Source organism: Chiloscyllium plagiosum, unplaced genomic scaffold (assembly GCF_037043375.1).
Source record: "Chiloscyllium plagiosum isolate Xiang-an unplaced genomic scaffold, Cpla_swu_hap1 HiC_scaffold_26, whole genome shotgun sequence".
Lineage (NCBI taxonomy): Eukaryota > Metazoa > Chordata > Chondrichthyes > Orectolobiformes > Hemiscylliidae > Chiloscyllium > Chiloscyllium plagiosum.
In genome coordinates, this window is record NW_028270164.1 from 23,186,612 (window position 1) to 23,207,020 (window position 20,409).

General features: G+C 39.9%; 1 protein-coding gene across 2 annotated transcripts in view; it reads right to left on the reverse strand.

Moving 5' to 3' along the window:
- plxna2 (plexin A2) overlaps positions 1 to 20,409 on the reverse strand; it is a 498,163-nt gene that overhangs the window by 137,992 nt on the left and 339,762 nt on the right. For both annotated transcript variants that reach the window (XM_087973574.1, XM_087973575.1), the window contains exons 8-10: positions 15,722 to 15,818; positions 9,997 to 10,111; positions 2,072 to 2,272 (exon numbers count right to left, since the gene is read on the reverse strand). In XM_087973574.1, coding sequence (XP_087829700.1) covers positions 2,072 to 2,272; positions 9,997 to 10,111; positions 15,722 to 15,818 — 413 coding nt within the window. The remainder of the gene's footprint in view (positions 1 to 2,071; positions 2,273 to 9,996; positions 10,112 to 15,721; positions 15,819 to 20,409) is intronic.

Here is a 20,409-nt window from a genome sequence, read left to right on the forward strand (position 1 = left end):
ATTTAACAGTATTTGCCGCACTGTTAAATATTCTGTCCCTTTTCATTGGCCACACAATCAGACTGACCAAACCATGTAAACAATTAGCATTCTGTTCGAGAAGGAAAATAACTCATTCTATTTAGCATGAAAGTCAGTCACTTTTACTTTTGCAATATTGACTGTCTTTGCCCTTCGTTTCGCCTCTTAGCTGTAGAACCTTTAACCCACATTTCCAGATTAGAGTTCAAGGTCATACTTGCTAGCTTATGATTACCGTATTAAACCCCAAGTCATCCAAAATGCATTGCGCCCACAGTATCCCATAGAGACGCCACCTCACTCATGCCTGCCTTTCTGATACATATTGCCTCCCTGTCTCTTTAGTGCATTACACTTAAGGATAAAAATGTTATCTTCAAATCCCTGGATATCCTTAGTCTATCTTTGCATTTAACTTTGGTCTCCCTCTCCCTACTTCCCTGTGATCCTCTGATTCTGTTTTTCTCTGCATTCCCCTCTCCCTTCATCCTGCTGGCAGAGCTTCACTACCTCAGCCCAACTTTGAACCACTCTTCCCTAAAATCCTCTGCTGTATCGCCTTCCCCCTAAGTCTCAAGCACCTCATTCAATTCTCCGACCAAGGTTTGAAATCTGAATTTTAGCCTAATACATTGTTTTCTCCCCTTAGATTTTGATATCGTAAAGTAAGATATAAACAGAGCTACTGGTGACCAATCAGTCAGAAATACGTCATCTATGATTGGAAGAGCACAAACACAAGAAATAGCAATCGTACCTACAAACCTCATTGCTGAGAAGAAAATGTCTGGCAATAACAAAACCTATGATGAGAAAAGAGACACTGTCTAATCTCACATAGAAATAAAAAGCTGAACTGTTTCTCCGATACTTAAAATACTCTTAACAATGACTGACATGTTAAAGCTTGGTTGAATAGACTGTCAATCACACATTTGTATTTTGATTGATTGCCAGGCACTGTCAATCACAGGACTCTCCAATTGTTAGCATTCAGTTCTGAATTAAGCCAATCTTATCAAGGCAATGAACTGCATTTGATCAAACTATTGCCCATTGTAGATATACTCCTGATCCAGATAGAAAACATTCCCCAATTATCTTTTTGATTTTAGCATCAAACTGAAAATGGACTAAATCAAACAGCAGCAACTGAATAACAGCAAGTAAGAAAAGGTTAGCTTCTGCAAAATAAACAGAAGATTCAGGAAGGTAATGAGTTGCACACATCTGAGATTATACAAAATAATCAAAGATGAGCAAACCGTGTGATATTTCTGAAGTTGTTAAAATAAGGACAGATGCAGTTGCTGAATAAATGCTTAAATAGCACATGATGCAACTATTTGCTGATCGGTTGTTTTCAGTTTATGGACATTATACAAAACCTGATTTAAACATTAAGGAATTGTGAACTTACTAATTCATCTTTCATAGTATACTCTTGTAACTGCAAAACCAGTTGGCCAGTTAGCAGCCAATTTTGTCACCAGCCACAAATTGAAATAATTATATTAAACATGTAAAGCTTTCTGAAAAGCTAATGAGCAACGTTCTTGAGCTTTAATCCAAATCAAACCAATATTCACCTCCCCGTAACAGAAAAAGTTTCCGATAGTATCATCCACTCAATAAAATGATGACATAGATGCTTTTTACTAAAATCTAATACTGCAGCTTTTCCTTCTGTAATGCGTTATGTTTAGCAAATGGCTCCTGAACTTGAGTACACCTGCACTACACTATTAGCATTTAATCAACACAGCAGATTCGTTATTACTTTCCATGTAATAGACAACCAGAAGCTGTCATTTATTTAACATTATCACCTTATGATTAAATCTAGCGAGCAAAGTTGCTTCAAGTTTTAAAAGATTCCAATTTAGTAATCTCCAGTGGATTGTAAAGGAACATGGCCATCCTTTCAGAATGATCAATGCTTAACACAGTGTGCTGTAACAATGTCGAGACTAAAATCTGACTTATACTTAATTTCTGCGTGACTACAAACTGAATATATTAAGATGACGGAGACAAATTATCTACTTACCGAACTGTTTTGGCATTGAACACTCGAACTGTTGAATCGGAGAGCTGGCACTCGTTGGGTTACTCCTTGTACATTAAGTATACATTCATATCCCCGTTGCCCAGACTGCGGCTGTGGCAGGTTCCGTGCTTTTAGTGTGATTGGTTTCACCTCTCCAACTGGGATAAGAATCTCATCTGAGGGCACCAGCTGTGGACAATCCTAAATGAGAAAGGATCAAAACAGAAATCAAAGTTAGCCTGGTAAGTAGCTCAGTGCTCTTAACAAGGTACTCATGGGGATGAAGGTGACTGGATCCTATGACAATCTTATTTGGACAAATGCCAATCATTTTCATCGGTTTGGCCCAGTATGTAGCAGTCTTGCACTTGTCTATCAGAGATTGCAGATTCAAGCCCATCATGAGCACTAGTAAATCACCTAGGTTAACATTTCAGTACTAAAAAATGAATGTATTATACATGCTATCTTTCAACTGAGACAAACAAAGCTTCACTTATTTGTTCAATTGGCTACGAGAATATTTAATAGCACTATATAAGGTAATGAGTTTTCCCAATGTCGTAGCCAATCTTTTTACATCAGTTAGAAAGCAAATTATCTTGTCATTCATGCTTTTTGCTCTTTGCACATTAGCTGACGTGATTGTCGATATAATAAGTGATTGCACTTATTCTTAATAAGCATTCTGGATGTGCAAGACACTGCATTATAAATCTAAGTTACCTCCTAATGCACACATCTGAATTCTTGTAGACAAATAGATATTTATTATTGAATAATACTTTGCCATAATGTGTCACCTTTGCTCCATGTAAGAATAGTTTGTTATGAAGTGTAAAATTTGACCTCAAAACCATGAAGTGAACAGAACTGCATGCTGATAATAGGGAGGGGAGTCTTCGCGCTCTTGTAGTTGATCAGGTATTGAAGCAATTTTCGCTTGGACCAACAGATTGTTGGGAAAATGTTTACAGTGAATACAATGGCTATTTTGAAAATAGGAGAAAGTGAGGTCTGCAGACGCTGGAGATCAGAGATGGAAATGTGTTGCTGGAAAAGCGCAGCAGGTCAGGCAGCATCTAGGGAACAGGAGAATCGACGTTTTGGGCATTAGCCCTCCTTCTTCCCTATTTTGAAAATAGGGGCAACTTGCAGAAGGACAAATGATACCAGCACCCAAGATGCCTTACAGATTTCACAATGTGAAAGCAAATCACAAACAAAAAATAATTGTAAAGTTAAATTTCTGGAAAGAGAGAATATGTCAATGTATTGTTGAATAATTACACCAATGTTATAGAATCACAGAATAAAATTTCTAGAGTGTGGAAGCAGGCCATTCAGCCCTTCCAAAGAGCATCCCATCCAGACACCAACCCCCGCCGCCCTCGCACCCCCCCCCACCCCCCAACCCCTACCACCTCCATTCCTGTGACCCTGCATTTCCCATGGCTGATCCATCCCTGGGCTACATATCCCTGGGCACCATGGGCAATTTAGCATGGCCAACTCACCTAACCTACACATCGTTTTGGACTACATAAGCTACTAGCAAGGACCAATATATTTGTGCTATCTTTTGTTATGAAAGAATGAAACGAGAATATTAATCTACTTCCTTAGATGGCAATTTTGCAACAGAAATATCAATCAAAAATGGGTACGTTCTTCCATAGTGTCTCAAACATTAAAAAAGATTAATAATTTCACCTTGTACTTTCAATGATTTGTTTCTTTGTACATCACAACTTCCCAATCAAGATTAATTTTGCAGCTACTTTCTGTTTTAGATCAAATGGTAGATCATATCAAATTGAATGAAATACCACACTTTTAAATCCTCACCACATCATTAAAGAACCCTTTTACAGTGGAACACAAGACTATGAGAGGCAACAACAACAACTCAGTGGCAGTCTTTACCCACTCACCTCCACTAGTGTTTAACTCGTTTTAGAACTCTGAAACATCCAGCCAACCCCCTACCTCACTTCATCTGTCAGAGTTTAAAATAAGTGGATGGTTGAACCACTCACGCAAACGCAGTTACAGTGAAATTGAAATTAGAGTAAATTTCACGCAAGAGTAGAAGTTGATAAATCTATAGATAGAAATAATTGTTAGTAACATACAGGATGAATTGCCAAACTATATGCTGACCTTGTTGTCTAGCCTAGAAGAAACATATTAAGGAGGATAGAATCAGTTCTGTACACATCTGTTAACTGTTACAGATTCAACAAAAATGAGGTCAGGTGTTTCTTTTTCTTGCTGTTCTGTAAATATCAATACTACAAGCAATTCCGATTCTTTAAAAAAAAGAGTGAAATCTGCAAATGACATTCACCTGAGGAACTGACATACTTGTCCTTTTTTTGCAGGTGGTGTTATTTATCAAAAGGGTTGCCTGTACTAAATATTTTACCGACAATTTGTAGAACCAGCTGAAATTATGATCAATACCTAATCAACGGCAACAATGCTAAGAATCCTTCTCCCATACACTACCAGCTCTGTTCACTTCACAGTTTCACAGTCTGATTTCTTGTTTCATCACAAACCCTTCTCACATTGAGCACAGTGTAATTTCAAAATGTACTGTCTTTCTCAGTTCCACTTATCAGAATTACATGAGTCACAAGACAAACAATTAACAGGTAATGTGATGATAGGTTGTGTTAGTGAAGTGAATTTCTAAAGCAGAGTTTTTTGGAGCAGGTGGAGAACATTTGGGAGAGAAAACACAACAGGTCACATTGTGTCAGAGAGAAATGGTAGCTTTCTGGTTGAGCAGTGAGGTTACAGCACAACGACTGATAGCTGGAATCTCAGGCCAATCCATCCCCCTATAGACAGAAAGACATGGGGTGGTCATACACTTGCACTCTCCAAAGTATAAGTTCCTCAAAGAAGTGGGTTTACTGTCAAAAGCCCAGGTAATAATGATGATTGTGGTAGAATCAGGGGGATAGGAGCTGCCTGCATACACTGAAGGGTTGTGTAACTGCAGTGCTGGGACAGCAATGACAACCTCATCAGTTCCTTTTCCTGCACTTTCTCCGATTTGGGAGACTGGTGAGCTTGATGCATGCAGATCAGCATGAGATGGCAATGGAGTTTGCAAAATAAAAATCTTCTGCTAGATGAGCGTATTTTTTGAAAACTCACATCTATACCTACTCTTACCTTGGCATAGAGCCACAAAGGCATTTAATGACAAAAATAGAATGATTTCTCTGCCAGTTTGGTTGCTAGGTAGAGAGCTCCTGCTACTTCACAAGTCCCACTGCCACCATGCACTGATCAGCACATTCTGACCTCAGGAAAGGGATGGGCTCCAAGAAAATGTGGCAATGAAAAGGAAGCAAGCTGAAAAGGGAAGCTATTGATCCTAACTCAGAGAATGTTTCAAACTAGCAGCTTTCCAACAAGCTGCTCACAACATTATTAGCTGCTACAGTGAAAGCGGTCTGTAGCTCCTAACTGACTTTTGCCTATGGTGTCAGTGTCTATTGTATATGTTAACAAGCAATTTATCTAGGTCTGTAAGTGTCTGTCTTTAGGGAGTGTCCTCTTATGCAAGAGTCAGTTTACACAGGTTTCACTGCTTTTAAAGCTCAGTCAAGCGGTCATCAACTGAAGTTCAATAGGGATTGCTAAGAGTAATCCAAGACATAAATGCATGTTCAATAATGCTAATGGGAAGTGTGATTGGTTGACAATAGATACGTTGTTCTGTTTCAGAAGGAACGGTCCCTATGCAATGCTGACAAGGAAGGGGAATGCATCTGGTGGTGGGCATGCTGCTGCAAGTGGCAGAAATGGTGGTTTATGGTCATTTGGTTGTACAGGCTGGTGGGGTAGAAAGTGAGGGATTGTGAGAAGGAAGAGAAGGGGTGATGGCAGAAATGTGAGAGATGAGTCAGACATGGCTGAGGGACCTGTCAACCACAGTGGTGGGGAATCCTCAGCTGAGGAAAAATTTAGACATGTTTCAGGTCCCTGTATGAAAGATGGCAACATCAGAACAGATGCAACAAAGGAGGAGAAACTGGAAGAATGGAATATTTACAGGGAGGATGTATAGTCAAGGTCACTGTGGGAGTCAGTAGGTTTGTAGTGGATATCAGTGGCCAGCCTATCCCTGGTAATTGAGAAGGGAAGGGAGGAGATGGACCAGGTGAAGGAGAGGGAAAGATGGAAACTGGAAGCAAAGTCGATACATTTTTACAATTCTAGATAAGAAACTGGTGTAGCACAAATGATGTCATCAATGTACAGGAGAGTTGTGGGAGGGATGGAGAGATTTAGTTCAGGGACAGTTCCATCTGGAGAATATGAGAGGAGTTAAAAGGAGCAGTTGTTTAATGTGAGGACAGGCTTGGCCAGGTTTGGGGGGTGGGGGGTGGGGAGTGGGGGAGGATGTGTTGGTGGTGAAGAGGAAAGGTTCAGACCTTCTTCCAGTGAAGAAGCTGAGAGCCTGAAGGCCATCCTGTCAGGGGGATAGATGTGTAGAGGGATGGCATGCCCATGGCAGAGGTAGCAGGTGATGCCAGCAAACTGGAAATATTGAAACAGATGTAAAGCATCAGAAGAATCACAAATGTAAGTGAGAAGAGACCAGACGGGTGAAGGAAATGGTACAAAGAAATAAGTTCTGAGGAGCAGGAGCAGGCTGAAACAATGGATTTGCTGGGGCAGTCCTGTTTGTGGACTTTGAGGGGGCTCCCAGATGCGATGACATTAGTGATAAGTCATGAAAACAATGGCTTGGATGCTGAATGATAGAGTCACAGACAGGAGGAGATAAGAGGGTGTGCTTGAGGGCTGGTGATCAGCCTTTGCAAGGTAGAGATCAGTACACCGAGTCGTGAGTTCATGGAATGCCCTGCCAGTAGCAGTGGTGGACTCTCCTTCATTATGGGCATTTAAACGTGCATTGGATAGGCATATAGAGGATAGTGGGCTAGTGTAGGTTAGGTGGGCTTGGATCGGCGCAACATCGAGGGCCAAAGGGCCTGTACCACGCTGTATTCTTCTATGTTCTATGTTCTATGTAAACAACAGCATCATCCTTATCAGCAGGTTTGACTACAATGCCAGAGCTGGATCTGAGAGTACAGAGTTCCAAGGGACTTAGTTAAAGGGGTATATAAATGCTGTCTGCCACGTTTACTCAGTTTGCTTCTGAAATAATCTCATTGACTGTACTGGGCTAAGGCCTATGTTGACAGCACTACTGCGCGAATCCAACTTATAATGGGAGGAGAAAGGTAAGAAATTTTTAAAAATGTAGTTATATTTGGGCAGTATGTAGTTCACAAGAAAAAAATAATTAATCTTACACTTTTAATGTAACCGAGAGGAACATCTGTTTGTTGATAAAGTAACATTAAGCTTCTGTGTGCAAAAGGTGCAGTACTGCATTCAGTAACTAATTACATGAGATTAGCAGGTTCCCAGTGAAATATGATTCATCTTCTGAATGATGAGAGGACTTTCAGCACTTAGTTACCAAGTGTTGCAACTCATAAATCGAGCAGCTTCTGGTTTTGTTAGAATTCTGAAATGAACAGCAATGTGTTGCAGTTATTGTGAGACATAACCAATCACAAAACAGAGTACTGGAATAGATAATGTAGGAAAATTAGCTACTAGGAAATGCTTTTTGACTTGACATTAAACACTTGCCTCATTCATGATCAACAGCAGAAAGTTTAAAGGAAGCCTTTGACCTTCCATCTGCAAATCATTGTCTCTCTCTCTCGCCTTGACAATTAATTGTCTTCCTTCCAGCTCGTTATGGCATCACACTCTCTCTCCACCTCATTGCAGCAGATACCTCGCCATCTCTCCCACCCTCCCCCACTTTATCCTTCCAAATTTACAGTCAGCAAGGTCCTCCAGTGGCTGCCTCCTGCTATTGGTTTTCTCAACCAGCAGCAGCTCAGTCAGTCATGGACAGTTGCCAGGTTAAAAGTGTCAGGAAAATGACAATAAGCTCTTGCCATTCAATTCAAATGTCAGTTTATCTGCTTGATGTTTGCTCGGTTGTTTGTCAGATTTTGGCCTCCCCTTCTCCCTATGCCTCTCTGTAGATAGTGGGGCCTATTTCAATTACTCTTTTCTGATTAGATCTTTAAGAAGCAACTCCTTAAATTGTTTTCATGTCCCATATATGTTGTGTCTTGATGATGGCAACAGTCCAGTCACAAAATGCTAGATGTATTTAGGCTAAGCTAAACTCTGTTTATCATAAACCAGAAGTTATTAAAGGTCTGCCCCGACTACTTCTTCATCACATTTTTCATTTGTCTATTTTCCACTAAGACAATCTGTAGGTTTACTGTGTACTTATGTAAAGGAATAATCCCGGTTTACATTGATCTCGTGATAATTTTATTTGACCAACCAATGTGATCTAATGCAAAAGGATTGCATGTTATTTGCATTATGCTGCCTGGAGAGTAGCCTTCTTCAGTTTTCTACCAAGTTTACATAAATACAATGTCTATGCCTAATAACAGTACTCCCTATTAGCATTTCCTTGCCTGCATTTGCTATAAATGGAGAAATGAAGAGGAAGCGATGCAGAGTTAACATTATCTACAGCTGGGGAGACTATGAAAGGAAATCCAGAGACCCAGGGAGCAATGGATGTTGCAAGGGTCACAGGTAAAGAGGAACCAAGCCACCAATAACCCCAAGGCCAAACGGAGACTACGATGACTCAAAACAATCCTTCCAAAAGCTGCAAAATGCTTACAATTCACAAGATGTTCTTTTTCTTTTCACAATGAAAGGAATTGTGATCAAATCCATATTGATATAGGCAATTCTTCAAGGTTTGACAGATAAATATTAGCTAGAGATGAGGTTGTCATATAAGATTTCCTCAAAAGCAAATACTTGTGAGAGTCGAAGGCTGGTGACAATCACATTACTTTTGACAAAACACAATCCAATTTTAGCACAAATCTCCATAAATTAACATAATTCAAAAATGTTGACAAAGCCAACTGGTTAGCTATTGGCATACATGCCAACTGTCTTACTTTACATTCAAGACCTCTTTCCCCATATTTACAACTCCCACATGGTCAATAATGCTTCCTGACTGTCTATAAAGCCTGAGATGATCAAGGGCTTAACAGGCCAATCAACAAACACAGAAGGTTCTCCTGAATAGAATAATTCCCAAAGTCCTAGTTTATCATGGAAACCACAGCTCACAAGACTAGCAACAGAAAGAAAAACACAATGACTAACACAATGACTAATATTATATGCAGATACTCATGCATCCACTTTGTTATTTCCCCAGCTTTAGATGTTCCCACAGTATTTGCCTGGAGTCAAAAGAAGGGTCAGGCAAGAGACCTCTGACACTCCTGCTCTGTATTATGCTGTAGCTAAGTTTATGAGAGCTGACTCATAACCCAGTATTACCCTCTTCCTGTGGGAGTTGGATCTAACCACAAACCTGATACATTAGCCAGAATATTTTTTATATTTGTAGAGGATCACTGGTTCACATCAAAACATGTCAAAAAAACATCCTATAGATCATCAATAGATCTTCAATCTTTACTTTTGAGAAATTCTACCTTCTGGATTGGACCAGTATTGATTACAGAATGAGTAGGTCTTTGTCAAATTGCTTTGCACATTGACATTGAGTCATGTGTATTCACTGGTTTCATACCACATAGAAACATCTTTGGTTTAATGTGCAGACTAAAGGTCTCAAAGTTTCCAACATAAAACACCTTGGCATGAGCTTCCAAACATTGATAGTACTACTAATGTACATTCTTTAAAATATTTTTGAATGGGTAACTATATTCAATAGTCTCTAAATAAGCCAATATGTTAGTAGACAGTGAAGGTGTCTCTCACAGTATGACATGAGAATTCATTACCTCTGATGCATTGACCCGTCCCTCCTGGAAAGAGCAAATGCTTGGATCATGAGTGCAAAGGTTCCGATATTTACACCAATGACAGCGAAATGCACTTGTCACACACGACAGACACCTGAGGCAGAAAGACAAAAACAAATGAGCACCAAAAGATACAGATTATAAAGAAGCAAAAAAAAATCTGATATGGGTGTTTTCTGGCTAAAATGCGCTACAGCAGTCAAATTTATCTTAAACCATAGCTAGGAAATCAAGTAGTGGTAAAATTTCTTCTTTGCTCTATGAACAGAATTGCAATTCCACATAGAAAGCAATGGTTTACAATGTTATTACATATACCACACATAGAGCAATGGTACCTCACAGCAGATATTTAACATTTGACTAATGTATAATCACATGGTTTCTTGAGATGTCTTTGTTCATACTGCAGATCTTTTTGTTCTCAATATTTGAATGTTGGGAGATGAAGTTAGTTGTGATCTGAGCTATAGATATCATTGTCTATTAAGCTAGCTTGTCACAAGGGCAATCAACATTTCAGTTTTACCTTGCTCAATAGCTTGAAATTTCAATGCAGCTAAATGACAACAGATTCTAGCACAACACAGATGTGAACACACATCTAAATTTTCTGCAAGATGGAAAAAGGCACTGCAGCACACACTTAAATATAATATAATCCATACAATGCTCCATACAATTTCTGCTTAATTGAAATAAAGGTTTAATTTACAACTTCCAATGTTCCTTGTAGACACTTGGATACGCATTGTCAGAAACAATGCAGCAAGAAATCAGAAAGTGTAAGTGCCTCACACAGAAGTGGAAAACACAATCAGCTTTATATGAACCTCCCAGACAGTAATCACTCCAAACAAAATCAGCACTCATTTGGAAACAGCAATCCAGTCAAGAATAGCTTGAAAATTGATTTAGGTCCTCACCGATGATGACATTTAGAATAAGATATTAATCACAATAACACTATTTTTGAAATTTAGCCATATTTGATCAAATTAATATCCCATTAAATATGGTTCACCAATACTCCATTTTTATGGCAAGCATTGAAGACAACAAGGGAATATCTTGTGCACATCTGCTTTAATTTCTCAAGAAATACCTAAGAATTTTCTTATACTTTTTTTAATATAATTTCAGCGATGCAGAAGAGATAATTCTTTAATTTCACAAAGTATTATACAGATACAAGTCAGTCAGCAGACATGGGCATCTGAATAGGATATTTCTGATTGCCTTTGGGTGAAACCATCGTCTATAGAGGGAGCTGTTGTTAATTCAGATAGAATCATAGAGATGTACAGAATGGAAACAGACCCTTCGGTCCAACCTGTCCATGCCGACTAGCTATCCCAACCCAACCTAGTCCCACCTGCCAGCACCCAGCCCATATCCCTCCAACCCTTCCTATTCAAATATCCATCCAAATGCCTCTTAAATGTTGCAATTGTACCAGCCTCCACCACATCTTCTGGCAGCTCATTCCGTACATGTACCACCATCTGCATGAAAACGTTGCCCCTTAGGTCTCTTTTATATCTTTCTCCTCTCACCCTAAACCTATGCCCTCTAGTTCTGGACTCCCCGACCCCAGGGAAAAGACTTTGTCTATTTATCCTATCCATACCCCTCATAATTTTGTAAACCTCGATAAGGACACCCCTCAGCCTCCGACGCTCCAGCCTGTTCAGCCTCTCCCTGTAGCTCAAATCCTCCAACCCCGGCAACATCCTTGTCAATCTTTTCTGAACCCTTTCAAGTTTCACAACATCTTTCCGATAGGAAGGAGACCAGAATTGCACACAATATTCCAACAGTGGCCTAACCAATGTCCTGTACAGCCGCAACATGACCTCCCGACTCCTGTACTCAATATTTTGACCAATAAAGGAAAGCACACCAAACGCCTTCTTCACTATCCTATCTACCTGCGACTCCACTTTCAAGGAGCTATGAACCTGCACTCCAAGGTCTCTTTGTTCAGCAATACTCCCTAGGACCTTACCATTAAGTGTATAAGTCCTGCTAAGATTTGTTTTCTCAAAATGCAGCACTTCGCATTTATCAGAATTAAACTCCATCTGCCACTTCTCAGCCCATTGGCCCATCTGGCCCAGGTCCTGTTGTAATCTGAGGTAACCCTCTTCCCTGTCCACTACACCTCTAATTTTGGTGTCATCTGCAAACTTACTAATTGTACCTCTTATGCACGCATCTAAATCATTTATGTAAATGACAAAAAGTAGAGGACCCTGCACCGATCCTTGTGGCACTCCACTGGTCACAGGCCTCCAGTCTGAAAAACAACCCTCCAACACCACTCTCTGTCTTCTACCTTTGATCCAGTTTTGTATCCAAATGGCTAGTTTTCCCTGTATTCCATGAAATCTAACCTTGCTAATCAGTCTCCCATGAGGAACCTTGTCAAACGCTTTACTGAAGTCCACATAGATCACATCTACTACTCTGCCCTCATCAATCCTCTTTGTTACTTCTTCAAAAAACTCAATCAAGTTTATGAGACATGATTTCCCATGCACAAAGCCATGTTGACTATCCCGAATCAGTCCATGCCATTCCAAATACATGTACATCCTGTCCCTCAGGATTCCCTCCAACAACTTGCCCACCACCGAGATCAAGCTCACCGGTCTATAGTTCCCTGGCTTGTCTTTACTGCCCTTCTTAAACAGTGGCACCATGTTAGCCAACCTCCAGTTTTTCGGCACCTCACCTGTGACTATCGATGATACAAATATCTCAGCAAGACGCCCAGCAATCATTTCTCTGGTTTCCTACAGAGTTCTCGGGTACACCTGATCAGGTCCTGGGGATTTATCCACTTTTAACCGTTTCAAGACACCCAGCACTTCCTTTTCTGTAATCTGGACATTTTGCAAGATGTCACCATCTATTTCCCTGCAGTCTACATCTTCCATATCCTTTTCCACAGTAAACACTGATGCAAAATATTCATTTAGTATCTCCCCCATTTTCTGTGGCTCCACACAAAGGCCACCTTGCTGATCTTTGAGGGGTCCTATTCTCTCCCTAGTTACCCTTTTGTCCTTAATATATTTGTAAAAACCCTTTGGATTCTCCTTAATTCTATTTGCCAAAGCTATCTCATGTCCCCGTTTTGCCGTCCTGATTTCCCTCTTAAGTATACTCCTACTTTCTTGATACTCTTCTAAGGATTCACTCGATCTATCCTGTCTATATCTGATATATGCTTCCTTCTTTTTCTTAACCAAACCCTCTATTTCTTTAGTCATCCAGCATTCCCTATACCTACCAGCCTTCCCTTTCACCCTGACAGGAATATACTTTCTCTGGATTCTTGTTATCTCATTTCTGAAGACTTCCCATTTTCCAGCCATCCCTTTACCTGCGAACATCTGCCTCCAATCAGCTTTCGAAAGTTCTTGCCTAATACCGTCAAAATTGACCTTTCTCCAATTTAGAACTTCAACTTTTAGATCTGGTCTATCCTTTTCCATCACTATTTTAAAACAAATAGAATTATGGTCGCTGGCCCCAAAGTGCTCCCCCACTGACACCTCAGTCACCTGCCCTGTCTTATTTCCCAAGAGTAGGTCAAGTTTGCACCTTCTCTAGTAGGTACATCCACATACTGAATCAGAAAATTGTCTTGGATGCACTTAAGAAATTCCTCTCCATCTAAACTTTTAACACTGTGGCAGTCCCAGTCGATGTTTGGAAAGTTAAAATCCCCTACCATAATTACCCTATTATTCTTACAGATAGCTGAGATCTCCTTACAAGTTTGTTTCTCAATTTCCCCCTGACTATTAGGGGGTCTATAATACAATCCCAATAAGGTGATCATCCCTTTCTTATTTCTCAGTTCTACCCAAATAACTTCCCTGGATGTATTTCTGGGAATATCCTCCCTCAGCACAGCTGTAATCCTATCCCTTATCAAAAATGCCACACCCTCTCCTCTCTTGCCTCCCTTTCTATCCTTCCTGTAGCATTTGTTTCCTGGAACATTAAGCTGCCAGTCCTGCCCATCCCTGAACCATATTTCTGTAATTGCTATGATATCCCAATCCCATGTTCCTTACCATGCCCTGAATTCATCTGCCTTCCCTGTTAGGCCCCTTGCATTGAAATAAATGCAGTTTAATTTATTAGTCCTACCTTGTCCCTGCCTGCCCTGACTGTTTGACTCACTTCTGTTCTCAGCTGTACCTGTCTCAGATCGATCTCTTTCCTCACTATCTCCCTGGGTCCCACGACCCCCACCTTACTAGTTTAAATCCTCCCACGTAGTTCTAGCAAATTTCCCTGACAGATATTTAAGAATCTGACTTAACTTAGACCAGAAAGAAAGAATTTAGATTTTGGCTTATTAGAAAATTAATGTAAGGGTAGTAATTGAGAATTTACATACAAACATCAATACATTTTGACATATGGATCGGAGAAAATCATGTTTGGAAGGTGGAAAAATAAACTATAAAACCAAGTGTTAATCCCATCTAGAGAATCATGTTAAAAGGGGAATTTGGTAGTATAGATTGACCTTTCATTTCTGGGATCTGAATCCAAATCCAGGCTGGACTGATGACATGCAAGTTTCCTCAACTTTCTGGCGATACTGATCCTGCGAAAAGGACTTCAGCCCTTGGTGAGCATAGCTCCACATTACAGAACTGCTCCTGATTTCAAGTTACATGAGAAATAGGGTAGATATAGGCAAATCAAACCTTTGCACCTAGTCTACCATTCAATAAAGCCATGGATGTGCTTCTACCTACTGGCAATCACCACTTATTCCTCAATTCCTTTAGTATCCAATAATTGGTCTCTATTTTGAATATGCTCAATGGCTGAACATGCATGTTTATTGACAGTAAATTGACAATTTGAAGTGTATGGCCAGTACACCGATGTGTAGTCCTGGCATACAGTTGTCCATTGGCAAAATGCGTTTACTGAGAGCTACTAGTACAGCATTCTTGGTGCTGCCTTCTTATTCAGAACATTGCACCTACAGAGAGCACATCGTGGTGGTGATGGTGAGGGGAGCAGATGAATGGGTAAACAATGCAAGATTTTTAACTTGCTCCTTAATTTTCAGTTTTGGATTGGGACTGCAATGCTGCTTTTAATCTGGAATGATGCTTTTAACACAAAGCAAACAACACACAAGGATGCATACACCAAAGGCTAAATTTTAGCAGCAATAACAGAAAACACATTTACTGAATGCTTTATATAAGTTTTGCTTTTTGTGAGTCACTTTGCCAATGATTGTTACAGGTTTGTTGCCCTGGAGTTGCTATAAATGTGCAACAAACTCTTTTCTCTGCTCTTGCTAGTAGTCAATAGGTAGCCGGTTTAGATGGGGCATTTCTGCTTCAAAAAGTTTTTTTTTTCCAAATCGCTGTTTACAAATGGTATCAGTTTGGTTTATTGCTATTTTATCAATATCATCACTGACTTAAAAACATGAGAATCATGCTGCAAAAAAAAACTATTACTTTAAACGCAATTTACAAATGACTGAAGGTCTTAACAATACTTCCTCATGTATTGCACAGATAAATTAGACATTTTTGAATAATTAGTCAGAGATTTGCATAGACTGAGCCGCCATGGGTCAGTGGTTTAAAGCACAAGAATTTATACATTTACAAATCATTTTTAAAAACATAATAGAAATCGATCTTACAGCTGATGAACGCTGCAGTTGAAAAATTTAAATTCAGTGCTGGCAAACATCTTTCCAGTCTCTCTGGACTTCAGCTGAAGGCTCACCCCAATCCAATCTAAGAGAAACACAGCATTTAGTCAATGTATGCTTAAGCAAACATTATGATCCTCAAATCTGTTTATTTTATTAAAATTTTAAATTAACAAAGTAAATAGGTTATCAGCTAGTTCTTGCTACTTGAAAATCATTACCATTCATTGAAAGCCAAGGTAAATATGCTGATGAAAAAGGGCTTTAATCTGAAATATTAACTCGGTTTCATTCTTCACTGACGCTGCTTAACCAAAACATTTTCAGTTATTATTTCAGGAAGGGTACTTGCTCGGCAGTACACCTTCAGATGTGGAGTAAACTACAATGCTTTGCAGACAGTTGCATAAATGCTCTAGTCATCAAAATGTACCAAAACTGGTAGATTTTTCACCCATACTCTAATTTGGGAAGGCTATTTCAGTCAATCCTTAAATTAAGCATTTTTGCTTATCATTTCAACAGATTTTTCTATAAATTACGCCTCACTTCATCTCTGCTCAGTTCATGTCTCAACATAAATCTGATGATCTAGCTTCCTAAGACAGAAACAATTAACATTTATCAGAAAAGATATGGTCAACTTGAGTATCTTTTTGAAAAAAGCAAGGGTGACCTAATGGAGGTCCTTCACGTAGCAAAAGATTTTAATAGAGAAGAAACAGTGGATGCATTTCCACTTGAGGGGAAGAGCAAATCTATAAGTCATAAATATAATCTGATCACCTAGGAATCCAATAGGGAATTCAGACGGGACTTCTTTATCCAGAGAGTGTTGAAAACATAGAATACTCTACCCACTGTGAGTAGTTCATGGGGAATAGTGCAGCACAGTGGCTCAGTGGTTACCACTGATGCCACACAGCACCAGGGACCCAGGTTTGATTCCTGACTTGGGCGACTGTCTGTGTGGAGTTTGCACATTCTCCTAGTGTCAGCGTGGGTTTCCTCCGGGTGCTCCGGTTTCCTTCCACAATCCAAAGACACGCAGGTCAGGTGAATTGGCCATGTTAACTTGCCCATAATGTTAGGTGAATTAGTCAGGAGTAAATATAAGGTAGGGGAATAGATCTTGGTGGGTTATTCTTTGGAGGGTCAGTGAAGTCTCGTTGGGCCAAATGGCCTGTTTCCATACCGTAGCTAATCTAACCTAAAGTACTGATGCATTTTTGATTAAAAATATGAAGGAGAAACAAATAGAGGGGCTACAGAATTAGTCAGGTGAGGAAGGATGGGAACACGTTTTAGTGAAGCATAAAACACCAGCATGAACTTATTTGGTCAAATGGCCAGGTTCTGTCGTATATACTCCAAGCATACTTTTGTAAAGGCTCTTTAATGCATTTTGAAAACAAAACTTACAAGAAAAAATGTCAGAAAGCTGAAAGTTTTCTTTTGCTGTGCAGATTAGTGTTTTTGGAACTACACAATCCTCGGATTTGTTTTTTGTGACTTGATGTCTGAAGAGACATTGCTTGGAAGGTGGTGATAGAAAACTGTTGAAACTTTATTGCTGGAACAGCACAGCAGGTCAGGCAGCATCCAGGGAACAGGAGATTCGACGTTTCGGGCACAGGCCCTTTCCTGAAGAAGGGCCTGTGCCCGAAACGTCGAATCTCCTGTTCCCTGGATGCTGCCTGACCTGCTGTGCTGTTCCAGCAATAAAGTTTCAACTTTGATCTCCAGCATCTGCAGACCTCACTTTCTCCTCGGTGATAGAAAACTACAGACCCCAAGAAGTGGTAACCAACTAAGTACTGAACTCCTCTTGCCATCACTGAAGTAGAGGCGAGGGCTGCCAGTGTGCTTTGCCCGCTAGCGCCTGGGCTGAAATCAGCTGATGAGGTCTGAATAATTCTCAGGTTTAAGAATACCTCACGGCTGAAAGCTCTGAATACTTTTCACACTCGTCCTTCTGCATTAGCTTTGCTGGACTCCAAAAACTGGCTCTGGTTTAGAAATAACTTCAGTTTTGATGTTTTTTTCATCATTTTGCTTTCTTAAGGCAATAACCTTGACTTTGAGCTTCTGGTTTAACTTTACTTTGATCCAAAACCACTAACTGTTCTCAGCTGTTGCAACTTCACCACATCCAGGTTGTTTGAGTGGTGGGGGTGGGGTTGGGGGTAATGTGTGGAGATGGCGCAGTATTGGAAGGGCTGGATCATGTGATAATACGTCATGGGACCTATTAAGCTGTCTTTTGTATTCATTGGCTCTCAAAAGGTAGAATAAGAAGTTTAGCAAAAAAAATTAATATTTAATTATTTCTATGTCTACAATAGCCAAAACCCTACAAGTATCCTCTAAATGACTTGGAGGTGCATTTAATGCTGCCATGGTGAGCCAAGATGCAAATGGCTGGCTTGGTGATACTCTGGATGTTACCTCAGAGGAGTCTCCTGTGCCAGATAACGATATTTTTACCATAACCTTTAGTACCCTTACCTCTACCGGACACTACAGCTCAATGACAATCCCTGTGATAATTTAAGCCAACTGCACCTGTCACTCCCATCCCAGTGCAAAGCAAGCTTGAGTCATCTTAATTTCCAAGATCCGAAGCTTTCAGACTAGCATGTTGTTAATTACTAGCACATCATCTGATTCTCCTCACATGCAGAAGAGTCATAAATTCCCCTGTTTGCTTTGTGCATTCTTGAAGACTTATTCTTTCAAAGGCCAAGTGTGTTGGTCACAACGTGAAATACTAATTGTTAACCGATGAAAGGACCTTAAATTAGACAAACAATGAATCAATTAATGGGATGTAATACAATGATGATCAAAACTGTGTCTAATTGTCTACAACTAATTTAAGATGTTCCCATTTAAGTTATTCTCCTTCCTAATTAACAAACGACATGTTCCTGATCATAAATACAAGTTTGGGAAGGTACCAAGTGTACCACAGTACAATTTCAATAGCACTCAATAAAACAATAGCTCTGGGCTTGTCAAATCATGAGTGCTGTCGGATTAATTAGAAGCTACAGTAATTTGACTCAAATTTGCTTCAACGTGATTACATTAAGTCCTCAGCTGCTTCTTCCCTTTAGTAATGTTTAAAGATAGAGGACTTAGAAATGTACTCTGTCAACTGAGAAGCAGAGTGATGGTGATTGCTCATTTGTGGCACAGATTTTTTTTATATTGTGACTGTCGATGCAAAAGAGATGTGATAAGAAAAAGCAGCATGACTTGGGAGAGAGATGTAAATAAATGAGAAAGAGAGAAAAGCTCACGAAAAAAATGAGTGAAAGATATGAAGTGAAACAAATGAGTAGAAATCGAAGACTGAGAATGAAAATGGAAGAGAGTGGGTGAGAATGAAAAAGGAAAAAAACTTAAGAGAGAAAGACTCTTGAGAAAAGACATTGAAAGAGAAATGAAAACAAACAGATGTGGAAAAAAATCAAGAAAACAAAACTGCTGGGAACTGCTGTAATATTAACTGGTGGGAATGTTGGTTATATGTTCAGTAAGTACACCCAGTGTTGAGGTCAGGAATTGGATTTCATAGTTTACTAAACTACATGGAATTTTAATTTTCCAATTTCATTCTATTGTTTGCTTTACAATTGCATTCTTGCAGGGTTATGTAGTTTTGTTTGAATGTTTGTGCAAAATAGGAACCTTTACCACAATAACAACAGTATATTTTGCATTTATAATCCTTATGCTTTTTAAAAAAATTTCTGTAGGAGATGCGGGTCTCGTTGGCCAGGACAGCATTTATAGCACATGCGTAACAATACTTGAGGTGGTGCTGTGTTGCCATCTTGAATCATTGCAATCCAGGGAGGGAGTTCCAGGGTTAGGGGTAGGGATTCAAGGACAGTAAAGGAATGGAAACTAGATTCCAAGCCAGGATGCTGTGGGGCTTGAAGGGGAATTTGCAGGTGATGGTGCTCACAAGCACCTGCTGCCCTTGTCCTTTAAAGTAGTAGAGTTACTCGGTTTCAAAGATGCTGTCGAAGGAGCCCTGGTGAGTTGTTGCAAAGTATCTTGTAAATGGTAGACACTGCTGCCATCAGGCACTGGTGGTGGAGTGAATGAACACTGAATGGATGGGATGCCAATCCTGGATGGTGCCAAACCTCACATTAGTTTTGGAGCTGTGCCCACTAGGGCAAGTGGCGCGTATTCCATCACATTCCTGACTTGTGCTTTGTAGACTGTGGAAAGGAATTGGGGAATCAGGAGGTGACCTACTCAGCTCAGAACTCCTACCCTTTGATTTGCTCCATCATCCATAGTAGGCTAACATTTCAGACTGAGGACTTCTGTTAAAAATGAGCTGCATTTGGTGCAATCAATATGGCTTTAGTAGCACTTTTACTTCCCTCCACCAAACAACTTTAAGATATCTAATTTCTAGCTTCACCTTTCCTAAGTTGTTAACACTCACACTGATGGTTCGAATATTGTTGAGTTTGGACTGAGTCACATAATCAAAGCTCAATGTAGTATTCGGGGAATGCTGCAAGCAGAGGCTCTTGCTTTCCCACAAAGTAAAAAGCAGATGCTGACTCAGCTGGAGATTAATGACTCTAAAGTAATGTCCTAAGGAAGGGAATTGTGGTGGAAAAAGTACTACAAACTATATAACAGCA